Source organism: Argiope bruennichi, chromosome X1 (assembly GCF_947563725.1).
Source record: "Argiope bruennichi chromosome X1, qqArgBrue1.1, whole genome shotgun sequence".
Lineage (NCBI taxonomy): Eukaryota > Metazoa > Arthropoda > Arachnida > Araneae > Araneidae > Argiope > Argiope bruennichi.
The window spans coordinates 75,813,057-75,835,784 of record NC_079162.1 but is presented as its reverse complement, the minus strand read 5'-3'; the positions used below and the strand labels follow the sequence as shown (position 1 = coordinate 75,835,784).

General features: G+C 32.5%; 1 protein-coding gene across 4 annotated transcripts in view; it reads left to right on the top strand.

Moving 5' to 3' along the window:
* The window catches only part of LOC129959518 (plexin-A2-like), a 667,102-nt gene that overhangs the window by 495,852 nt on the left and 148,522 nt on the right, over positions 1 to 22,728 (top strand). For all 4 annotated transcript variants that reach the window (XM_056072386.1, XM_056072387.1, XM_056072388.1 and 1 more), the window contains one exon: positions 19,768 to 20,959. In XM_056072386.1, coding sequence (XP_055928361.1) covers positions 19,811 to 20,959 — 1,149 coding nt within the window. In that variant the 5' untranslated portion in view covers positions 19,768 to 19,810. The remainder of the gene's footprint in view (positions 1 to 19,767; positions 20,960 to 22,728) is intronic.

Below are 22,728 nucleotides of genomic sequence, written 5' to 3'. Positions count from 1 at the left end.
AATAGTAACCTATGTATATTTTGGCACTTTGATCAACAAAACATAATAAGACAATTTCCATCAGTATTTTCTTAAATGAGTGCGAAATGTCTATGTTTGGCAATACCGTATCAAATGAATCGAAGTTTACTAAGTGTCCAATCAGCTTGAATTTTTCGTTTCTTTCTTTCCAACAAAGGACGCGGAAACTTGATTATGCATTCAGAGCTTAGACTTTATTTGTGGGTAAAAGTGTAACTATGATGAGAAAGAAAATCGCTGAATCTTCCCCTCTCCTGTTTCCCTCCTGCTGTCTTCCTCTTTTGATCTTTCCCTCAATGTTCTGGTTAGGGGGGAATGCCTGGGAAAGTGAACACCCCCTCCTCATCTTCTCGTAATGAACTGCAAACCCGACCCCCCACTTGCCATGCATTCCTCATGCACGATGCACATTAATCGCCGTGCGTCCAATCTATTTCTATGGTGGTGCTTCATTCTCCGCTCAGCAAGACGTCTCAACCAACCTATAACGATTTCGCTACCGTTACGTAACCATGCTTCATTCACCATTAAGAAGATTTTGCGTAAATATGGCCACCTATTTTACTTTATCTTTGTCTCTAATACTTAATAAGCTTTTTTCTTCTGTTTTTTTTATATAATCTAACTAATCAATTTTATGACGGCTTCGCTACCGATACGTAACCTTGCTTCATTGCCCATTAAGAAGATTTTGCGTTAATTTAACCACCTATTTTATCCTGCCTGTATGAGATATTTAATAAGTTTTTGTTGCACAGTGATGGATATCATTTAATTAATGGATATTATCCTTTTTTTTTTTACTTCATGATTTTCAGTGGGAATCTTAAAACATCCCAACGCTCTATAACACAAAATATCTGTTTAATAAGAGTTATCATTTTAAAAGATTTAAAAACTTTTTATAACAAAAAGTAATTTTAGCTTTTGATATGTGTCCAAAAATGTTTTTCAGTTTTATAGTATTTCTAAATAACGTTCGTAAAATAATTTCTAATTATTTCAGGGATATACACCTGATCTTACTATACTGTATTAGCTCTAATCCGAATTGCTATGCAAGGCTACAATTAATATTGTGACTTTTTCAGTCTAATAGATGGAAAAGTAAGCAGGGAGTTAATCGGACCTAACTATATTGTGTATTCTTGTGGGGCTTATTTCAAGCCAAATTTTATTCAATGGAAATTAAACTTTTTTGTTGATATGTATAATTATGCGAATTTAGTTTAATGTGTAAGGAGTAATTGAAACTTTGTTTTCTATTTTTTAAAGTATTACTATTAATTTTATTTTTATTTAAATATTATTTAAATTTTTTATATAAATTAAGTATTATACAACTGTCGTATTTTATTAAAATGAATTTTCATGTCTTTTTATTTACTCCCATTGAATGATTAATTTAAAAAAGGGAAATAAACCGAGCTACAAAATTTAAATTTTTTCTGAAATTTTTTGAAATTTCAAGTTTTTATTAAAAATATTTTGTACACTATTTCAAGTTTTTATTAAAAAACTTGAAATAGTGTACAAAATATAGTGTACGATCTCATTCTTTCGATTCTGGACAGTGAAACATCATTAAAAACTTATTTTTTGAGATGTGGCTATAGAAGGGCTTCGACAACACTTGAAAAAAATTAGTTTTGTTAAGTTTAAAGATAGTGTGAATTCTGATATCAATCCTTCTTTCAAGGTTATTTCTGATCCTGAATCAAATCCAAGTTATGACAACAAGCCGCTTTCCTCTCAGGGACAAAAACTGTGAAAGCCTAGGCTATAAAATTTTCTTTGAATATTTTCACAAGCCCATTTTACTTTTAAAAGACATTTGCATTGAATGCATGCAAATGGTTCTTATAAAATGCCTTTTCCGTGTGGTCCAGGAACCTAAAAAGAGAGAAAGGTTGGTTTGCCCATTTGTTTCCAAAGAGAGATAAGGAAAATTGCCGGTTGATGCGGTCTCCTAAAGCATTTTAAGCAAACATGTAATGCATAATAATCAGCTAAATATAACAGTTTTCTAAAATGCAAGAAAACCGGGAACGAAATGCGAGAAACGTACTGTCTTTGAGGCGCAACTGAGCATCTTGACGATGTTATCTGCCTTGAATTGCTTCATCCTCAAGAGCGTGGGCGTTTAATTTTGTGTACTTTTGTGTTCAGCCTAGCATAAAAGCGAGCAAGTAGCAAAAAGAAGAATAAGAAATAGAATAAGAAAGATAAAAATAAATAAATAAATAAAAAACATACACATTGTAGTTAGAGAACTACTACAAGACCTCAGAATAAATAAAGTTCGCAGTAGAAAACGATAAAAAGCAAGGGGGTTGGAAATGGGCCGGCAAATTACCCTCTTCTTCAGACACAAGAAGTGGGTTAGATAGACAGGGGAGGGAAACTGAAGTAGTTAACCTCTCAACATTTTCCTAACCCTAAGTATCTTTGCGAAGCACTTTTATTTTGTTCGAAGGTGGAAGGGTCTTTTTTATACCATTGGCCAGCGGTTAAAGAAGAAACAAAACAATGCCCTAATTTTAAGATTTCGAACGGATCGTTTTTATGGGTCAGCGCATATTCCCACGATAGTTCATCCGGTGATATCAGTATCATTTCTGGAGACTTCTGCCCATCTCGTGTATCATTTCATACTCATGTGAAAGAGCGGTGAAGAATTTTCATTCTATCAACCTTTTTTTTGGGGGGGGAGGGGGTATTCCATCAAATTTGTTGTTTACGCCGCTTTAAACTTTGTAATAATATCACTCTGAGAAAGTAATACAATATTGGAGAGAGCAGGGAACTAACAAAAATCGAGCGTTTACGATCTATTTTCAGTACTTTTTTTTTCCCCCAAATACGCAGGCTTTTATATATTGTCGCGAAGGTGGTTTTTTTTTTTTTTTTTTTTTTCCTTCTTTCTTCAGAATTTTCGTTTTAGTATAATCACTTATTAAATTCCACACAAATTTATATAAAAATTTATCATAGAAAAGTATTAGATATCGCAATAGTATTACTTTGTACCTGTGTATTAAAAGAAAAAGTATATTACTTTAGTATTAGAAATAATTAAATTGTTATATAATTAGAAAATGTGATTAAATTTTTGAATAGGAAGAATAAACATTGAAATCAGAAAGCTAATTTAAAAGATAACGTTGTTATGTTTTAAATCGTAAGGTTTTAAGGAATATGCCGATAGTATGTTAGCAATCTCATTTCTTGCCTTAAAAAATATTTTTTGAAGCCGAAAATTCTAATTAATAGCAGGAGATGAGGCAACAAGACTTTGAAAAAGAATTTGATTATTAAAAAAAAAAATAAAAAAAATAAAAATAAATGTATAAGTGAAAAATTTTAATGGCGCGTCATATTATGACCGTTCTTTTGTAACGACTGATAGTAAAAGGGTTGGATTTCAATTATTTTTCGAGATACAAAATATTCTGTGTTATTACCAGTCATTTCGTCTGTGTTATAATGAATAGTTTCTAGAAGTATCCTATGAACCATCGGTGCTCAAATTGAATGATATGACTTGCTTGAATATAGTACTCGAATATTTAGTGACTTCTTTGAATTTTTGGCATTACAATTTTTCTGGATCTTTGATAAATAAAGCGAACTTTATTTCATGTGATATAGAAAAAACTCGCAAATGGCGAAACTGGAGATAGCGTGCATGTATCCAGACTAATGTAAAAACCAGAAGCGAACATGGAAGTAATACACCTCAGATCAAGATTCCAACGACTGAAAGCCATATTTTACCACTTGTGTCTGAAAACTAAAACCTCCGACAGTGGCCATATCAGTGGCAGGAAAAAGGAAAAGAAAACCAACCCCTCCCAACATTTAGAATTGTGGGTTTTGAAAGAAAAAAAAAAAAGACGTAGAAGAGTGCTGGAAATTACATGGCAAAGCACTAAAAGGGCGGCTGGGAAGATACAACATAAAGTAGATAACATGGAACTTACCGACTTCTCCATCAGTAAGAGGAACGTTCTTCCAGTCTTGGGATAGGATCCATCCTTAGGGGCAGTTTAAAGGGAAGCTTTATCTCCTGAACAGGCGCAAAAACAAAATTTTCAACATTTAACTTCTTTTTCAGTAGAGGATCACCGCTTCCCGTGATATTGGATCCATTTCATTAAGAAGCCGACCGAAACTTTTATCGATTGTAGCAACTGTGTATTCTTTCCCCTTCTTTTTTTTTCCATGTTTATTCCCCCTTCTGCAAATATTTCTCCTCTCCCTAGCCGAAGTCTACAGGAAGAAGTGGTATATATTCTTTTCCTGGAAGATGCTTTGCATCCATAAAATAACGAACATGCATACTGTATTCGGTAAAAAGAAGTGTTTGGGATTGTAGACGAAACATCCCCGGCGGGGAACGTTTGCAGAAACAAAATTTTCAATTTGTATATTACCAACAAATTTCGATGAATTCGTAAGAAGTTTCTATTCTTCTTTCTTTCATTTTATGCTTATTTTGAACGAAAGCGAATCTTTTGGAAATGATTTTTGACATATGCAGAGCGTCAAATGATTTCTAGCTGACAAGAATCCTTCTTGAAATGCGTAATGCTTTCCAACGGCAGATTTATTTCCGATATACCATATAGTATTCGGAAGATGTACAATATATCGCGCATTTCGCTGAAGATGCTGATACACATCTTTGCTCCATCTGCGACTTGCATAAAGGAATTTTATTCGCGTTTTCTTCTGACAGTTCTCATCTTCTGTTTCGCTGAAGAGCAAGCAATATCTGAATGCATATGTATCAAGTTATATCTTGCGATTTGAAACAGGAACGTTCGTCAGATATGAGGTTGAAATCTAAGATGTAAACATTTTTTTTAAAAAGAAATTTCGTCAATTTTTCCAATATTCTGTGATGCTTGTCTTTTCAAAGTTTAATGAATTAATTGATGAACGAATTTAATCTTAGATTTAAACATATATCTAAGATTAAATTGCTAAATATCTGAATTCTTTTTTCCTCAACCCTAATGTAGAGATACATATAAAATAAGTTGGAATTTATAGACATAACAAAGAAGGCTCTAAATGTTAAAAGCCGATTTTTATTTTAGTCTGAACGTGTTTCTTTAACTGATGAAAGGTTATATTAAAATCTTTTTATTTAAATAATTAATTTTACTAAGATATTTAAAAAGTTTTCAAGTCATGACGAATCGGCATTATTAAGCTCGAAGGAAGAGTTTATTAACAACTGTTAAGTAATAGAAAACGTTGCGTGGCTGAATTTTATACTTTCGACACGAGAAGTTTGAAAAATTCCCTACACTCAAAAGTAAAAAAAAAATATATATATATTTTTTTTTTAAATTTGAAAATATATAATAGTAAAAAGAAACATCACATACATGAATAAAATTATTGAAATCAAATCTTTAGTCGAATAACGACAAATACTCCAATGCATATGTATTACTTTAATTATACAGATATATAAAATAAATAAAGAATTCATTAATTATATGAAAAATTTCTTTAAAATATTTTTTTTTAAGCAAACGTTTGGATATTTTTGTCTTTCTCGGATTTATGAATACTTTTAAAAAGTTCTCGACAGTCGAGTTGTCACAATTAATTTTTAAATTAACGCGCATTTATATTTATAAAACAATGAACAATTTATGTATCGGTAATTATTTTTCATAAAAAACATACGTTTTTCGCGGCCTGAATGTTCTATGTTCAAAACTTTAAAAAATATAATTAAGATTATTTACTGACATGTTTTTATTTCCAAAACGATGTTAGGCTGTGTGACAAGTTTAATTTTTTACTGTTCAGTTACACCAAAAAATGCAATGTTTATTTAAATTAGAACTAATTTAATTTTATTATATAACATTATAATACCAAATCCTATTTGTAGAAGATTGAATCGCAGTGCTGATATATGCTCGTAAATTTTTCAAAAATAATATTAAAAAATAAATAAAATATCCAAAATATGGTATAAAATATATTCGTACATTTTAAGAGCAGAGAAAATTGTATTCAGGTTCATGAAGTAGACAAATATGGCATGTCTAGCCGCACCAATCACAAACAGTTAAAAATATTTTCGTCGCCTTTCTTTTTAGATACGTTTCATTATTTTCATTTCTTAACAGTGTTCTCCTAAGACTGATCCGCTTGGAAAATGATGTAACAAACACGCGTTAATTATGTCCCCCGCTTAACTACGATTATATTTTTATCTTTTTCATTTCGTTTTATTTTATTTTCTAAGACGAGAGTATCTTTGCAGTCACTCGCAAACGGCTATAAATTCTGTATCTTACGCAAATGAAATAATTCATCTGGGCAAAATTATCTCTCGCCACTTCATACAAGTTAAAGAAAGCTGAACTGTCGTTTTGAAAGTATTTAACGGTTCATTAACAAAGAACTGAAATAATAAATTAATCGGTTTCCGGAAGAAAATTATGAGGAAGCATTTTAAATTCTTTTATGAAGCCATGATTGATTTATGCTAGCTTTTTTTTTTTTTTTTTCACCTCTTTCGCTCCCGAAATGTAAAAATGTTTTTAAATTTATGGAGATAAATACAATTTACGAAGCATCAGCTGGGCAAGATAACTCGTTAACTCTGCAGCAAACACTAAATTCTAATCTTGGCTGGAAGATACCGATAAATATTCATTCTTGGGGACACACCCTAAAATTTCAGGCTAGAGCTCATGGGCTCTCAAATTGGACTCTTCTAGTGATAATTCAAGCGTAGAGAATGTCAAGCACTGATTCAGTGTGAATCACTAGTTGGTGAATCAATATTAATCAAAACCGGCGTGTTTGCTGAGGGTAATTTTGAAGAACTGGTTTATTTATTATTTTATTTATCTATTACTTACTTCATTCGCTCTAAATAATTTCTGATCTTGTTGGAGAAGATCTCAGGCTGAGGTTTCGCTTCGGGTTGTTTATTGGAGGTTTACTTCGGGTTGTTTAATGGATGGAGGTTATGTTTTTATTTAATTTTTAATTAAAAATGTGAAGAGAAGATAATTTGAGATGTAATCTAGATTGCCTGTTTCAGATTGAAAATTATCGGGATGGAATAAACGTTTGATGTTCAGAATGTTAGGATGAGTTTAAATAATTCAGTGCCGGAGGCTGATTGCTTTTATATCCTTAAGGATATTTATGGAATGTGGCTTACATTATTAATTTAATTACAGTGTCTTCTATATATATATGATAGGCTGATAATGTTTTAGATATAAGAAATATTAAAATTAAGGTCTTAACTCTCTGGTCTTTTAAAATTGATTCGAATCTATAGGAGTTCGCTTTTTGATTTCTAAAATCTTTTGTATAAATTACGAAATTTTTGAAATAAGGGAAAGTGTAATAGGAAAAATATAATTACCGTTGTTACCTTGGTTTTAGGTGGTATTTTTTCCCCCGTTAATTTATTTAAACGCAGACTTATCTAGAGAGTCTTTTAAAAGAACGCTGAAGTTTGCATAGATCTCCATTGGAAAAAATGCGTGTGCTCAGAAATTTGTATTTACTGATTCATCGCAACAAATAAATTGAAATCAGAAAATATGTTCTTTCTTATTAATGTAGAAAAAATTCAGCTAACTCTTCTTATTTTATTCCAGTTTTAATTTTGCTGTTCATCTTCCGATTCAAGGAGAGTTTATCAGTTATCTTCAAAGATAAATTGTTATAATTCAAAAATATAAACTTTTTTTTTCGAACTTTTCCTTTCTATTTCACTGAATTCCAATATAATTATTTGTTACTTTGATGAAAAGAAATGTCAAGTCGTGGCTTGCGAAAAGAATACTTTAACCTTTTATTATTTTTCTGGCCTCTACTTTCGAAAAAATGTGATGATCATAATTCATTTTGATAGTAAAACGAACCTTTGTTTTGAAATCTTATCTTAGTCTTAACGAGCGGTTTAAACAAACCCATCTGCTTTATCTTATCTCTCAGCTTCCAATGATGGTATCATAATAAATGAGAGGCCACACAAAGTGATGAAAAATACCCTGCTTGATAAAACCTAATGAAAATTGACAGTTAAGCATTATATTTATGAAACTGGGGTTTTGTTACTCAATTGTGAAAATTATCCGTTTAGCCAGTGCCTTGAAAAAGTATTCCCGATCGTTTACACGCAAGTTAAATTAAAATTCCTTATAAAACCCAGATTCTTTTACTTTTTTATGCTTGTGAGAGAATTAGAAATAAATAGTGAATAGAAAAAAAAAATCTTATGCAGATTTAATTCTCTAATTACAGCTCAAATTAACGTTAATCAAATTTGGTGTTTTCATCCTCTTATCAAATAAATCATTGCATTTTGTATTCCCATTTCAGTCGAATCCACGAGCTATGCAGTCAATGCCTTTGAACTTTGCCAAGATATCTGAACAAACGAAGCAGCGTAAAAACTTTTTAAAAAAAATACTACATTTTCCGTTGCATCAAAAAAGTATATCAAAAGTATGCCTTTTTCCTTTGTATGCATAATTTAAAACCATTGAGGTGGAAAGAAAAATTTGCTGGAACGTTACTTTGTGTTTACAACAGCCCTCGCAGTGTGGCCATGCTGTTTCTTATTAGTTGTTTCGTTCCCCTTTCTCACGCATGTATACACCCTTTGCACTTCTATGAAACCGTGGCATAAACAAAAGAGTTGAATGTTTTCTTGGGAGCTATTTTATGACCGACTCGTGCGTGACCAGAGTACAAGACAGACTACACGTTTGACATTTGAATGCCTTGGCATCTCCCTTTTCCTCCTGAGTTTTGTCCTGCTAACTCACATAATATTCTAATGACGAGTGAGGAAACTTCATTTTTTTTTTTTTTTTTTTTTGAAAAGAAATGACTTTTGAGATATACAAGTATAACTTTATGTCCAAAACCGGCAGGTATATGTAAAATAAATACTCTTCTTCCCCCTACTTCCTTGTTCTTGCTATCAATTCTATTGTATTTTGCAGCATTTTATTATTTTATAATGAATGCAACTATACGGCATATCGAAAAGATTGCAATGGAAAATTCATATATACGTAGTTTAATACTGAATATTTTATAATAAAATGACTTAATAAAAAATAAGTAAATTGAAAGTATTATTGAATCCTAGTTGTGTTATGGCTCCAAGGCAACCGTTTTCTTCTAATAAAAAAAAAAAAAAAAAAAAAAAAAAAGAGGGCAGCTGTCTTCATAAGATGAATCAACCTACATTATAAAGAAGATTCTTACGCATTTAGATACTTTTTATGTATGATTCTCAACAGAGCTGTAGATGTAAGAAATTTTTTCATTGGAACGAATCGATAATGACTCTGTATGAAGTGCATTTAAGAAATTTTATATGTGACAAGGAATTAAAACCATATTTATTTCCATAAATGCACCTGTGGTGTTTATATACGGAATAATATGCAACAAATCAAATATTTTAAGCTTCAACTTACTCTAGATTTTGAGAAATTATTAAGAAAGATCGCAGCTAAAATTTTTCTCCCAAGCCCTGCTTTTAAATAAATAGTTTGCCAAACTTTGAACATGCAAAAATCATGTATGCGCATAGCTAAAGAATGCTCAAAGTTTTGCTTGTAGATTCATAGAGGTGAGGAACCTTTCCAGATTTTGAACTTAATCATTCGCACATCCCACTTACCGCCCCAAAGCTTAGTTTTACTGACATATGGATTTTCGGACCATCGATGTCAAACGTTACATTGTGATTTTCTCTACGGTTGGGATAGCCAGGACGGATATGAGTGAATGACGAGTCACTGGGCATTTTACTATATGACATGGTAGAGAAACTATTTCGTTCCAGTTGTACGCTTACACAAACATACGTGACCATCTCTGATGAATGAATTGTGAAGTCTTGGCTTTTCAAGCGATGGATTTGTATTGGTTTTAAATATCTAGACAAAAATGCACGCTTGCATTATATTCAAAGCAGTACTTTGAACTTCTCATGTGCTCAGTTTGTTTCTTTTTTATTTTCGAAGAGTTTTCTGAAAAAAATATTTGAGTTGTAGGGATTTTCGCGTTTTATTCTTTATTGGGAAAAATATGGAATGCGAGTCGCATTGGTAATACTTTTGAACTATGTAAAAAGGCTGAAAACTAAATAGTCCTAATGTTGCTTTAAAACGGACATTAATACAACTAAATTGAACTAAACTTGATTTTAAAAAAGATCATTTGTGCTTATTTTTTTTGCATGTTTAAATTCTTAAAATAAAAAAATTTTCCAGTGAGTTTCCTTTAAGGTGTTGTGTGCTGCTAATTTTCTGTAAAATAAGAGATTTGACATTTTGTTTGATTGCTTTAAAATTTAAGCATGAGTAAATGTTTCGATGCTGTGGTGCATATCCGTTGCAGCTATTCCAGAAACTGGATTTGTCAATAGCTGAGAAATCTCTACAAAACATCTTAGAATAGATTTTTACAGAGGTTTCCTCCTCCTGTCGAGTGCGAAGACTCCAGAGACCAGTTCTCTACCTAACATGAGTATCTGTCTTTTGTATCAGCCGCCAGTTAGACAATATTCCCTTATGGTAGTAGAGATATAAATCTGCTGCGAAAGAAAGGAAACTTTTAAATCACTTGTAAATGCTCCTCCACTTGAGCGTCGGGACATTTAACAATCGCGTCCACAATGTCCCAGTGAAAATTAACTCCAGCTTTTAAAGCCCTCTTAGCAGCCACTCCCGTGGGACAAAACCCTCACTTTGGGGACTCCCACACCCCCGTGATTCTGGAGGCCGTTAATGACCCTCTGGAGGGTAAGCTGCCTTGGACAGCCGGAAACCATTATAGGAGACGATCTATGGTGGGAGGGTGCTACGTTAATGACTGTGAGCGATACCAGCCCCCGTTCATCCGAGTGTCTCTGTACCCGTATTTCGACCCCGAAGATTCATCATCTCATGTTTTGATGAATGACAAACTCAACAATCTGGTGTTGGAACAAAACAACGCTTACTGATAACGGGATGCTACGATGTTGTACTACAACTAGAGAAATCGTTATTACTCGAAGGGAGTGGTCCCTGCGCAAATTTAAGTCCTGGTAATCCACCATTCTATGTTCTCAGCTTGGTGCCACTTTTCGGATTTGTCTTTTAGGTCTTGGTTGTTCAAGCCGTTACAACCCGGATCTTATTTAAGACTTTTGCATGAAGAAATGCTTGGAAATGTTGTGACTTAGACTGGTTTTGTGGCGGTAGAATAATTCACTTCTTCCTTTTTAGTCTTCAATATTCAGAGGATTTCTTTTAGGCCTACATTTCCTCCCTTTTAAGGAAGGTAATTGAAAGAAGAAGTCAGACATTTTCTACTTTAAAAATGCAGTAAATCTTTTTTCCTTTGAATCTAATTGCTCCTTTATTTAAACTACGCCTGTTAGTTATCTAAAAAGTGCTTTTGGGTTTGAAACCAAAACTTACATTCATAGTCTGTTGTCAGAAATTATCTCACTCAAGTTCTGTTCATGAATTCTAAATTTCTAATAAATCCGAATAAATTAATTTTTATTTAATGACAATTTTTTTTTCTGTACATTATTTTCCTTTTTCAATATTTCCATGACCTCCCTGGATACATTTCTTTTGTGTTTGGATAAAACATGGAAGCTTTTTCAATATAGCTAAATGTGCTATTCTTTATGTCCCTTTTACGACATTAAAAAAAAACTTACACATTTGCATAATGAAGATCATTATCGGCATTTTCTTAACTAACTTATGGAATGAGCAAGATTAAAACAACCAGAGGATATAACCCGACACGTTCTTCGCTCTGAGATAAAAAAGTGAAAGCTTCGGAGGCTATTTTGGGTCACAGAACTTGACACATAGCGAAGAGGAAGTTATTAGGTTGCTAGTAATTAACTTCTCTGAAGGTGTTCTTGCTTTCACTTGCAGCAACTGCGGTACTGAATACGATATTTGATGGTAAATAAACGCTGAAATTAAGCCAGCAAAAAATTTTAATAATTCGGCTATAAACTTTATGTATTCTGAAGCGAAATGTCCTTTTAACCATTTCCGTAATGACGGTCATTCTCCGAATTATCTTTTCTTTTTCTTGTCAGCGGATGTTTCTACCTTGAACTAAATTAATGCAACTCACAAACCGCATGACTCATTGATGAAGACTCATACAGTGAGTGAAAGTGAAAACAGATTTTGAACTAAACATGCGTCTCCTGTCTATGATTTAAAAATATCCGATTTTGCAATGGGCAATGTGAAGAATAGATAGGAATTAACTCTAAAAATAAGTAATATTAATAATCGTTAAATAATCTTTCCAAATATCTTTCGATTTCTTAGATTTAAAGGATGTCTTCGAATTTTTTAAAGTTATTAATTATATACAGCATCATTTCGCATCAGCATTAATATAGTGTTTTCTCCTCTTTTATTACACTTTTTAATGCTTTTCCGCGACTTACATTTCCCGCCGACTTATGCCATTATTCCTCTGATGCCTTGAAAAATGTAATGGAGGGATAAAGAAAAGTAACTTTAAACATTGGGTAATAAATAATACACACGAGCCAAATAAAAACATTGGGAATGTATATGCTTTGGCTTTAATGCTGCACTTAATTAAAATGTCCCGATAGCTAAAGCAGTCCCGAATTGAATGACCTGAATTGTTCCAAATATTACTTATTAGTAAATTGCTGAAATTTATAAAGTATTATCTAGCTTTAATTTTTATTTCCAGTTAATTTTGAATGCAAGCAAAGTAAAAGTGAATTCTTCTCCTCAAATTTCGTTATTCATATGAAATAATCTGACGCCTCAGATTAACTAATATGCTTTCGATTTTCGACTCTTCGAACTAGTTGAAATTGAATGGTCTCGAATTTCAATTGAATGTCTCGGATTGTCCATTTTTAATTTACCAACAGCTCATATTAAAAGAAGAGATTAACTAAATTAAATTTTCTAAAAGGCAAACTCTAAGGAACTACCCTCTCCAACTTTTAATATATCTAGAATTGCATTACCGCGATGTAGTCTTGTGTGGGCGAGTCAATTGACGTATAGATAGTAAATTTAAAATATGTATATTGTCTGTACTAAAATTTTCCATCCCTTTACCCATACACCAATATGTTTTGATTTCACCAAAATAGGGTTGAGACGACAAATGAAGTAGTAGAGGCTTATTTTTTACTAAGCAATGTGTAGAATCATTATGCAGGTTTTAATTGAAACAAAACAACGCAATCCAAGATGGAAATAAATATAAATATAGGAAAAGAAAAATAAAAACCAAAAATCGTGCCTTACAAAAAAACTGCGGAAAGGTGTTCTTCCTCCTTACCTTGTCAACCTCCCACTTTCTGCAGAGTAAATTCGTCTGACTTTGACATATGATACTTTTTTATTTTTTTAATTATGTACTATTATTATTAATTACTTTGTCCAATATTTCTCACCCTAATCAATATTTATAGGTCTGAGAAATTCACATGTTGTGTAGGACGAGCAAAATATAAATGGTTCCAATTTTCTTGTGTGATAATACTTTAATAATTCGATTTTTTTTTAAAAATTGTGTTGGCTTTCTTTCAAGTTAGGAGCTCATGAGCAATTTGTTCATAGATACTTGAGGAAAATAATTAACGAGGTTTGAATATTTATAGAAGGCGCGACAAGCTCAACTGTTGCGTGGGATGATGCTGAAAATTTACACGAGTCGAATGTCTGTGGACAAAATTTTGCGGTTACCGTATATAGTTTGAGGAGTACCTTTATTTACATGCCTTCCAGGTGGGGGCTTCGTAAAACCAGAAGTGATGGTTTAATGGGCTTCCGAATACTATAAAGATAAAGGTATCCCTCTCGCTAAGAGCACGGGATAATATCTAGGTGATAAGGTTGGCGGGACTCTTTCCGAGAACTCTTTTGATGACGCTGACAGGGTAGTTAATGGACCCATTTGAGAAAAAGGGAAGCTTCGTCCGTTACAACTTTCCCTGTCAGCTGCCGACCGGGGGATGGAATATGTTTTCACTTCCTATCAGTCGCCCGGGGAGGTCCGAAGCTATCTCCATAGAAACACTCCGTTTTCTTTTTTTAAAGTAATGCCACTAAAAAAAAGAAGGAAAATAATCCCAGCACGAAATATTTTCCGGTCGTTGGATGGAGCAAGGAATAATATGAGGTCGTACCAATCAGGTCGGTGTTAACAAGGTATGTGGACCCCCTAATGTTTCCGTAAAATGTCCTTTACTTTTCTTTCATAATATTGATATACGGTGAGGGATTTGGGGACAAGATTAAAAGAAGCTAGACCTGCTTCTTCACGATGGCTTATAGATTCATTTTTTTTTTCAGTCAGCTGTCTTGCAATTTTCTTTGCAAATACGACAAATGTAATTCGGTTAAAAAAAAAAAACTTTTAATATATATATTTTGTGAATCGTGTTTTCATTCATCCTACAAGTTCGATCTTTCTTAAACGTCATCGTTGATAGATTACTAAGTGTCTATAATGCTTTATTAATTTTAAATTTAAAAATAAAATTTGAAATATTCCTTTTAAATGAAGATTCAGAGATCTTTAGACGCTGAAATCTGATTTAAGAGGCTGATATTTTAATATGAATGGTATTGTAATTAAAATATTATTAAAATACATTTAGAAATTGAAATCTTGCCTAGTGTGCTGTGTTAAAAACTTAAAATATTATGCAGTTTTATTGTAAGATGATTGGAAAAAAAATAAATCGAATACTAAAAATTCATATTGATAAATTATATTGCAATAAAAATATGGCCTTAAAATAATAACCGAACTTGATATACATGTTTTATATGTATATTGTTCCATCAAATGTTTTCTTTTCTTTTTTTCATCATTATTATTATTGAAGTTATTGTACTTTCTTACAGCGGCTTTAATCTATTTTCTTTTCTTAACAGTTTTCCTATATTTTCAATATTAGATTGAAGTTGATTTAACTTTTCCTTATATTTGAAATAAATCTCATAATATATCTTGGGGGAAAAAATTGATGTTAATTATTAGCGTTTGAATAGCAGTTTTTCTATTCTAGTTAAAATTAGTAAAGAACAAAGTAAATTTGATTCAAATTTGAAATGTTATGCTTCACTCAATTACTACAGCTCCTACCCCCGATGTTATGCATCTTTATTTATTATTTCCTTTAGTATTCTCCGGTTCTTTTATTGAGTAATTAAGGTGTAGTCTTTTTTTTTTTTTTTTTTCCATCTAGGTCACAAGCACTTGTTCCTTCTTCAAATTTAACAAAACGACATAAGTTCATGTTAATAAGAGAATTTTGTTCTACCTCAAACGCAACCCGCCTAAGGAAGTTGTTAGCAAATATTGCAGCAAGTTTTGTTCTCATTGTTATCTTCATTTTAACGAAATTTTATTGTATCTTTTATATCTGGCAACTTTTATAAATAAGTTCCTGCAAAGACGCAACTCTAAAACCTTGCTTGCGTAATTATTTATATGACGTTAGGGTGGAGCTAAAATAATTTGATAATCTGGCTGTTGAAAGACATATTTCATAACAATAACGAAGCTTATCTGAGAAATCAGTGCTATTATTCTTGGCTAATTGTTGTAATGTTTTTTCGATGAAGACGTGTAGTCAAACAAAACGTAAGTTCTGAATTTCAAAAGTTTTCGTTTCCAGGAAATAGTTTCCAAATTCATTTTGTTTCACATTGTTGTATATTTTTAGTAACGACGCGTAAATCTCTTGATAAAAAAAAATTTGTAGAAAAAGTTGTTGTTGTTTTTTATGGCACTTTTACAAGCCCGCTGACGAATGTAGAAAAAGTTTGAAATTGTATCAAACATGTTATGGTTGAATAATTCCACAATATTCTTACTGAAAAAGAGCTTAGTAATAACCCAAGAGTTTAAATTCTCACGGATACGAATGAAAAATCGTACTAGAACAGTGAGCGTCAAAGTAAATTACTGGTTATGCTAGGCAAATTACTTAACGTCAAATGCGCCTATTGTTCAAATGTGTCTTTGTTTCGCAAAAAATTAGACAATAACGTTTTATTTGCCTACTTATTTACGTTAGAAAATGGTTGCTTAAACATTTAAGTTGCATACAGTTTACTATTTTGTTCTTTTTCATGGCCTCCATTGTTTTCCGTGAAATCTTTAACTTTTAATTAATCATTGGCCCAGATAAATTTATTGTAGCATTACTCAATACATGGATTTCTATATTTTTAAAATGTTAGAGCAAAAACATTTTTTTTTCCTTCTAATTTATGTTCATTTTCTTTTATCCCAAGAAATAAGAAATAATCTAAATAAGAGTTTAACCATTAAACTGATTGTTTTATCCCGTATTAAACTGATTATTTTATCATTTAAAAAAATTCCTTATCAGTAATATGACTGATAAGAGAAATTAAATTTTGTAGGGACATACTTCTCAATGTGATACATTAGTTGAAAACATTGCAATACCAAAAAAATTAGATATATAAGCATCTAAAAACATCATTAGAAAAATTATTGCTGAATGTGGAACAAAATAAGACACTAACTATGTGTTTAATTTTAGGTGAGGAGGGGTTGCGAGTGTGCATTTCTATTTTTAAGTACCTTTCCATAATATGATTGATAAGAGAAATTTATATTATTACGAAAGTTCCCTGAGTCTGTTACAATAATGTGCATTACTTACTTACGCATTAGTAACTATTTTCCTCTAGTATTCCAAACTTTCCATTCTTTGAAGGCCCTTTCATTATTCGCTGCTAAATATAACACCAAAATAAATACCAAAATATTACGAAACGGAGATTCCAAACCGCCTTCCTTTCGCTTCGATGGCTATCCTGGTTGATCGCTTGCAATAGTCAATGCCCTCCCTAGATTATAACCTGCAAATAACGGGTCCTGAAAGGGAGCTCCAGGCAGGAGATCTTCTGATGTCAAGGTTGCCACCAAATGACAATTTCTGGCAACCAAGTTCTGACCGGCGCGTAATTAAATTTCGGAGCGTTTTAACATTAATGCCTGCCCACCCTTTGTGGCAGAAGGCATTGGAATGCAAAGGCGGAAGGGTGGGTGGACAGGCAGGTCTTCCAGCTACGAATTTCGGAAACAGGGTCTTCTAGAAACGAGCTGGCTGGCCTCCTGGAAATTTGCGGCGACACGCAATGGCTCCGACAGCCCACGGGCACGATTCATAGCAGATTGCAAATAATGATTACGTCTCTTTACGAGGATGCATTTCTCGAATTATCTACATTTGAGAGAGCAGTAAAGATTCATTCGAATAACACGTTTGACAGACATTCTCTCCGGTCCCTCGTTGATGATTTCGCCTTGGACAGATTACAATTAAAGTATGAAGGGAAGCTAAATGCTGTTTGACATAGATAGATGCTGTTATCGGAAAGGTAGAAAGAGTGTGCGTCGATCGGACCTTTTATCTTGTGGCGGTTTCCGGAATTTTGTTGAATGAATATTTGCTACATTTAATATTGAACTGAATACTAAGTGCATTGGAATTTAAATAAATTCTTATACCAGCAAATATAATCGGTAAAAATTTTTATAATGTTGACTTTATAAAATACTTTTTAAAGACATATTAATTATCTATTCTGACCTTGAAACTTTAAGATAGAATTTTTAATTTATCTATCAAGTTTCATACGCTATTCTACATCTATTCTAATTATAATGGTTATATCAGATGTAGTTTGAAAATTAATAATTACAGAATTTTTAAGAGGGAAGTAGAAAAATATTTTTTTTCAGTTTATTTATTTTCTGAAATTTTAAATTTCTAAGAAAACCCAATTTGGGGATAAATTTAAACTAAATTTTCGAGAATTATTATTTAAATTGTTATTTTTATGGCGGTCAAAATTGAAATTATTATCCGTTAGCAGTAAAGAAAATGTTCATATTCTCTACAGTTTTCTGTTTACTGATGTTTGAATATCGTAAACAAATGAAACTGAATTCAGTGTAATATGGACTAATTAGTCAGTAACTTAAAAGCATTTTTAAATAATTCGGCAATGTGATTCGATGATATCAAAGTCTGAGAATCTTAGCTTTACCAAGCCATTTCTAGACATCGAACATTTTTCTGATTTTTTTTTTTTTAATTTTGTGTTTATTTCTACCTACATGTAACTGAGCGTTATTTTTAATTAATGTTTTAATGAAATTCGCATCTATTTAAGTAATTCACAAATATAAAACAGTACTTAAAATAATACATACCATGCAGTTCCTAATATTCATCATGACGTTAATTTTATTTTAAATGTACGTTTTGCTGCTGTTCTCTACATGGCCGTTTTTAAAGTTGATTTAGTTCTTACTGTCGTAATATACAATACAGGCTACATAAATCTAACTTCTCAAACGCGAAAGTCTGATCGGTCAGTTTTTACAAGTCATTCGCTCAACTTCCGCCATTTCCTCTCTTTGTTCGTTTTCGTAAACAAAGTACTCTCGATTTCAGCGAAGTTCCAAACACACAGCGGTATTTTATTTCCTTTTGAATATTTCAGAGGCTATAAATTAGTTAAACTGCGCAAGTAACCCGATTCATTTTCTGTCTTGTTATATATGACCTCATTATTTTAGCTTGTTTCTCCCTATTCGAAACATGGCGTCTTTTATTGAGCATATTGCCCGATTAGGTGCAACTCGGGCTGTAAGCGAGGGCCGATTTTCCCCCGAAGCTACGACCATAAATTTGCTCATCCGTTCAGAATAGTGTTTTACAGAGGCTATTAGAATTGCTAAATGCGTAAGCGCTGCTGAGAGCTTGGACTTTGCAATCGATTGCTCTTTGTGAATCTATAGATTTTCAATTGCCGGAAGACTACATGCTCATAAAGCAGTTAGTCGCTCGTATGAAACCTTCTTGTACAGTCGAGCAGTTAACACATTAAAGCAAGAAATCAGAATTTTAGTACTCAGAATATTCATATTTCTTACCATATTTTAAATTTTATGAAACTAATTCTAAATACATTTACAAATTTTTATTAATTTTGATTTTCTGGAGGGTAGGTTATATAAGATTTAGACTTCATTCTGAGGTTGGGTGTTGAAATAGAGATACATTTCTTCAAATAAATTTCTTAAGAAAAGAAGTAATAAGGTTTTGTTAAAACGATAATCCTTATATATTTATCAGTGAATTTAATATTATATGAAATGTTCATAAAATATGCACAGACTCATAAAATTATGTATAATACATCTAATACATAATTTTAAATTCTTCCTATAAAATCATATTGATTTTATAAAATATTTAAACAGAAAGTTTCTGTGTGCAAAAGTACTCATATGTTATAGTCTCTGGAAACAGGCAGCTAGTTTAATCCTTTCCCGCTGTTATAAACTTGCTCTTTTTTTTTCTTTCCACCCCTGCAGAAAGATGCATAGCACCCATTTAAACTGTTGGGCGTTAAAGATTAAATAATTTTTTGTTCTATTGCATTCAAAATTTTATAATATCTGTTGTTCCTTCGAGCGGTTGTTGAAATATTGCACTGCATTTCATATTTCTATTACGTTACATTAATTGTGTTATTTTACCTTGAATTGAAGTAAAAACAATAAAAGAAACTGATAAAAATATTAATGTTGCATTTCATTGTTGAACATAAAATAAATATTTAATTCTTGTCTTTCTAGGAAAGTTTTTCGTTGGTAAGCCGTGCTGAAACCTAAAGTGGAGATGCAAGCCCGTCGGCGAATCAAGCAGTCTATCTCCCCTCTTCTTCTGCTCTTCCTTTTTGTCCCACCAATGGTCTTGTCTCAACAAGATCTTGAAGATGAAAATTTTGCCGTGTTCGAAGACCCGATGACAGAGAAATTTAATCATTTGACAGTTCACGACTACACTGAAAAAGTGTACATCGGTGCTGTCAATAGAATCTACCAGCTTTCTCGTGATCTCAAATTGGAAGCCATTGCCGTGATGGGTCCTCAAGATGATAGTCCAAAATGTCCTGTAACCAGGATATGTCCCAACGAAGCGAAGCGGCCTACCGACTATCACAATAAAGCACTGGTTATTGATTATCCGCAAAGTCGTTTGATTGCATGTGGGAGTCTTTTCCAAGGTATCTGTACCGTGCACAACCTCAATGATGTCACAAATTTTGTGACCCCTGCCAATGAATCAGTTGTAGCCAATAATTCCACGGCCTCTACTGTGGCTTTCATAGCTCAAGGACCGAAGAGCTTACCACGGATGCATGTCCTTTATGTTGGTGTGTCGTATACCGGCAATGGGCCCTATCGTTCGGACGTCCCAGCCGTGAGTAGCAGAAGCCTGGATCCAAATAATATGTTTGCAATTGCTCATACCGGCGTGACAACTGGTACCAAAGTAATGGTAAACAGCATGTCAAGGGAAATCTATCCAATCACGTACGTTTATGGCTTCAGCTCCAAGGGTTTCTCATATTTCGTAACGGTGCAGAAGAAGTTCACCGACCCACCAAAGCCATTCATATCCAAACTAATACGAATATGTCACGAAGATGTACATTATTACTCGTACACTGAAGTACCATTGGTATGTCGGGCTCCAGATGGCACAGATTACAACCTGGCCCAGGCTGCCTATGTAGGTAGGCCTGGTTCCGAACTAGCTGTTTCTTTAGGTATTGCAGCGCAAGATGATGTTCTGTTCGCTGTATTTGCGAAGTCAAAGGATGAATCTGATATTTATAATAAACCTAGTCCTAACTCTGCTCTATGCGTATATGCATTGTCAGCTGTACATAGGAAGTTCACCCAGAACATACAGCATTGTTTCAATGGGTTTGGTGACAGAGGACTTGATTTCATCAATCCCAGTCAAAATTGCATGGTTACGGTAAGTAATTTTAAATTTATCGTTTTATACATATGTTCATCAGTATTAACTTTAAGAGGAATTTTTGTCTTAATACATCAAAAAGCATATTTTATCGTCGCAAACTTTTGAAGAATTTACAGTTACGAATGATTTTTCATCTAGTCCAATTAAAGTTAACTTTACTTTCATAATTTCTTATTTAAGCCCATTTAATACTGTGCGCCGTCTAAAATGTATCTTTAATGGGAAATTTTTCGTGAAGATTCTAATATAATTATTTAGAAAACATATTTTATTTGCCAATACAATATTGTCATATTTTCTAAATACATTACTTAACCGTGCTTTCAATAGGATTCTGTGTTCTTGATATTTTTCTCCATTATGGGTAGTCATCAGGAAAATTAATCGCGTTGCTTTCGAGCTCTGTACATTTCTAATTATCCAACGAAAAGAAACTTCGAATTATGGAGCCGGAAAATTGAAATTGATCAGGTTTCCATTGCAGACTGCCCATTGCAATTCCTGCAGTAGACGGATGGCAATGAAAAACGATTGTAATATCCATGTTTTCGGGTCTTCTCATCGGTTTATTGACATTTTCAGAGTTGATTCCCGCAAAAGCCTGCTAGGCGACGATCTGTTTATGAAGTTCATAAATACCATTTCATAAAAATGCAAAATAGTTTTGAGAGTGAAGATAATGCAGCAATAATATTTTTTTACGAAAGAGCAGGTGAAAGTTTCCGAAATAATCCAGATGTTGAGCGTCGATTTATTTCAGGCTTTATTAAAAAGGTTTACCATGTTTTTTTTTTTTTTTTTTTTTTCCCTTCACTCCTGTTACAAAGCCACGCAACCGCCAAAAACTCGCCTCAAGACACGCGACCCGAGCATCGGAAAGGTTGTAAAAGAACGTTCAATTTTCTTTCCCCACAGAAAAGACGGCATTGTTCCTTTTATTTCTGAAAAAAAATTGTCCTTTTTTTCAATTAAACTAGGAAGGAAGATTTTTTTTCTTGTTTTCTTTTTGAAAGAATTATTCAAAAGACGTAATTCATAAATTAATATTTCATCTCTTGTGTCTGTATTCTTGACAACCTGATCCTCTTGAATTTTTAAAATGCATTTAATGCCTAACATTCAAATTCTATGAATAGTTCTATTCATTAAAAATTCCTAAAATTCAATGGGCATAGAAGTAAATTTGAAACAGTTTCAATAATATCTGGATTAGCAGATTAATTCGTAACGTGTTTCAGAAAGAAAAGAAAGTCTTTAAGAAAAGTTTTTAATTTGTATTTGAAAGGTATTTGCTTTCTTGTTCTGGAAGAAGTGAAAGAAACAGAAATAGAGAATCGGGATAAAACAGTTATTCTCTTTCTGTAAAGAATAATCTCTGTATCGAAAAGATTTTAATATTACTTCTTGTTTTCAAGCTATTAATTTCAGTAATGCTTGAAAAAAATAGGAGTTTTAATATTTTGTTTCTGTTTGCTTAGTTTTTCCCCAACTTGTCTACACACTTCCACTTTCTCAAGTGAAGCAAAAGATAACATTAGGATGTTAATTTTGATCTCGCCATCTTTTTTTTTTTTTTTTTTTTTCTTTCTTTTTTTTTTTTTTTTTTCATGTATTATTGCATTTAATTCGCTTCGATGGGCATTACTACAACTAAAGAAAGAACGAATTTGATTACGTGTTAGAAAGCAAACAAAATATTTGATTATACGTTTCCAAAAATGTGAAGATTAAAAAAATATTAAGTTGTAGTTTCACATTTCTCG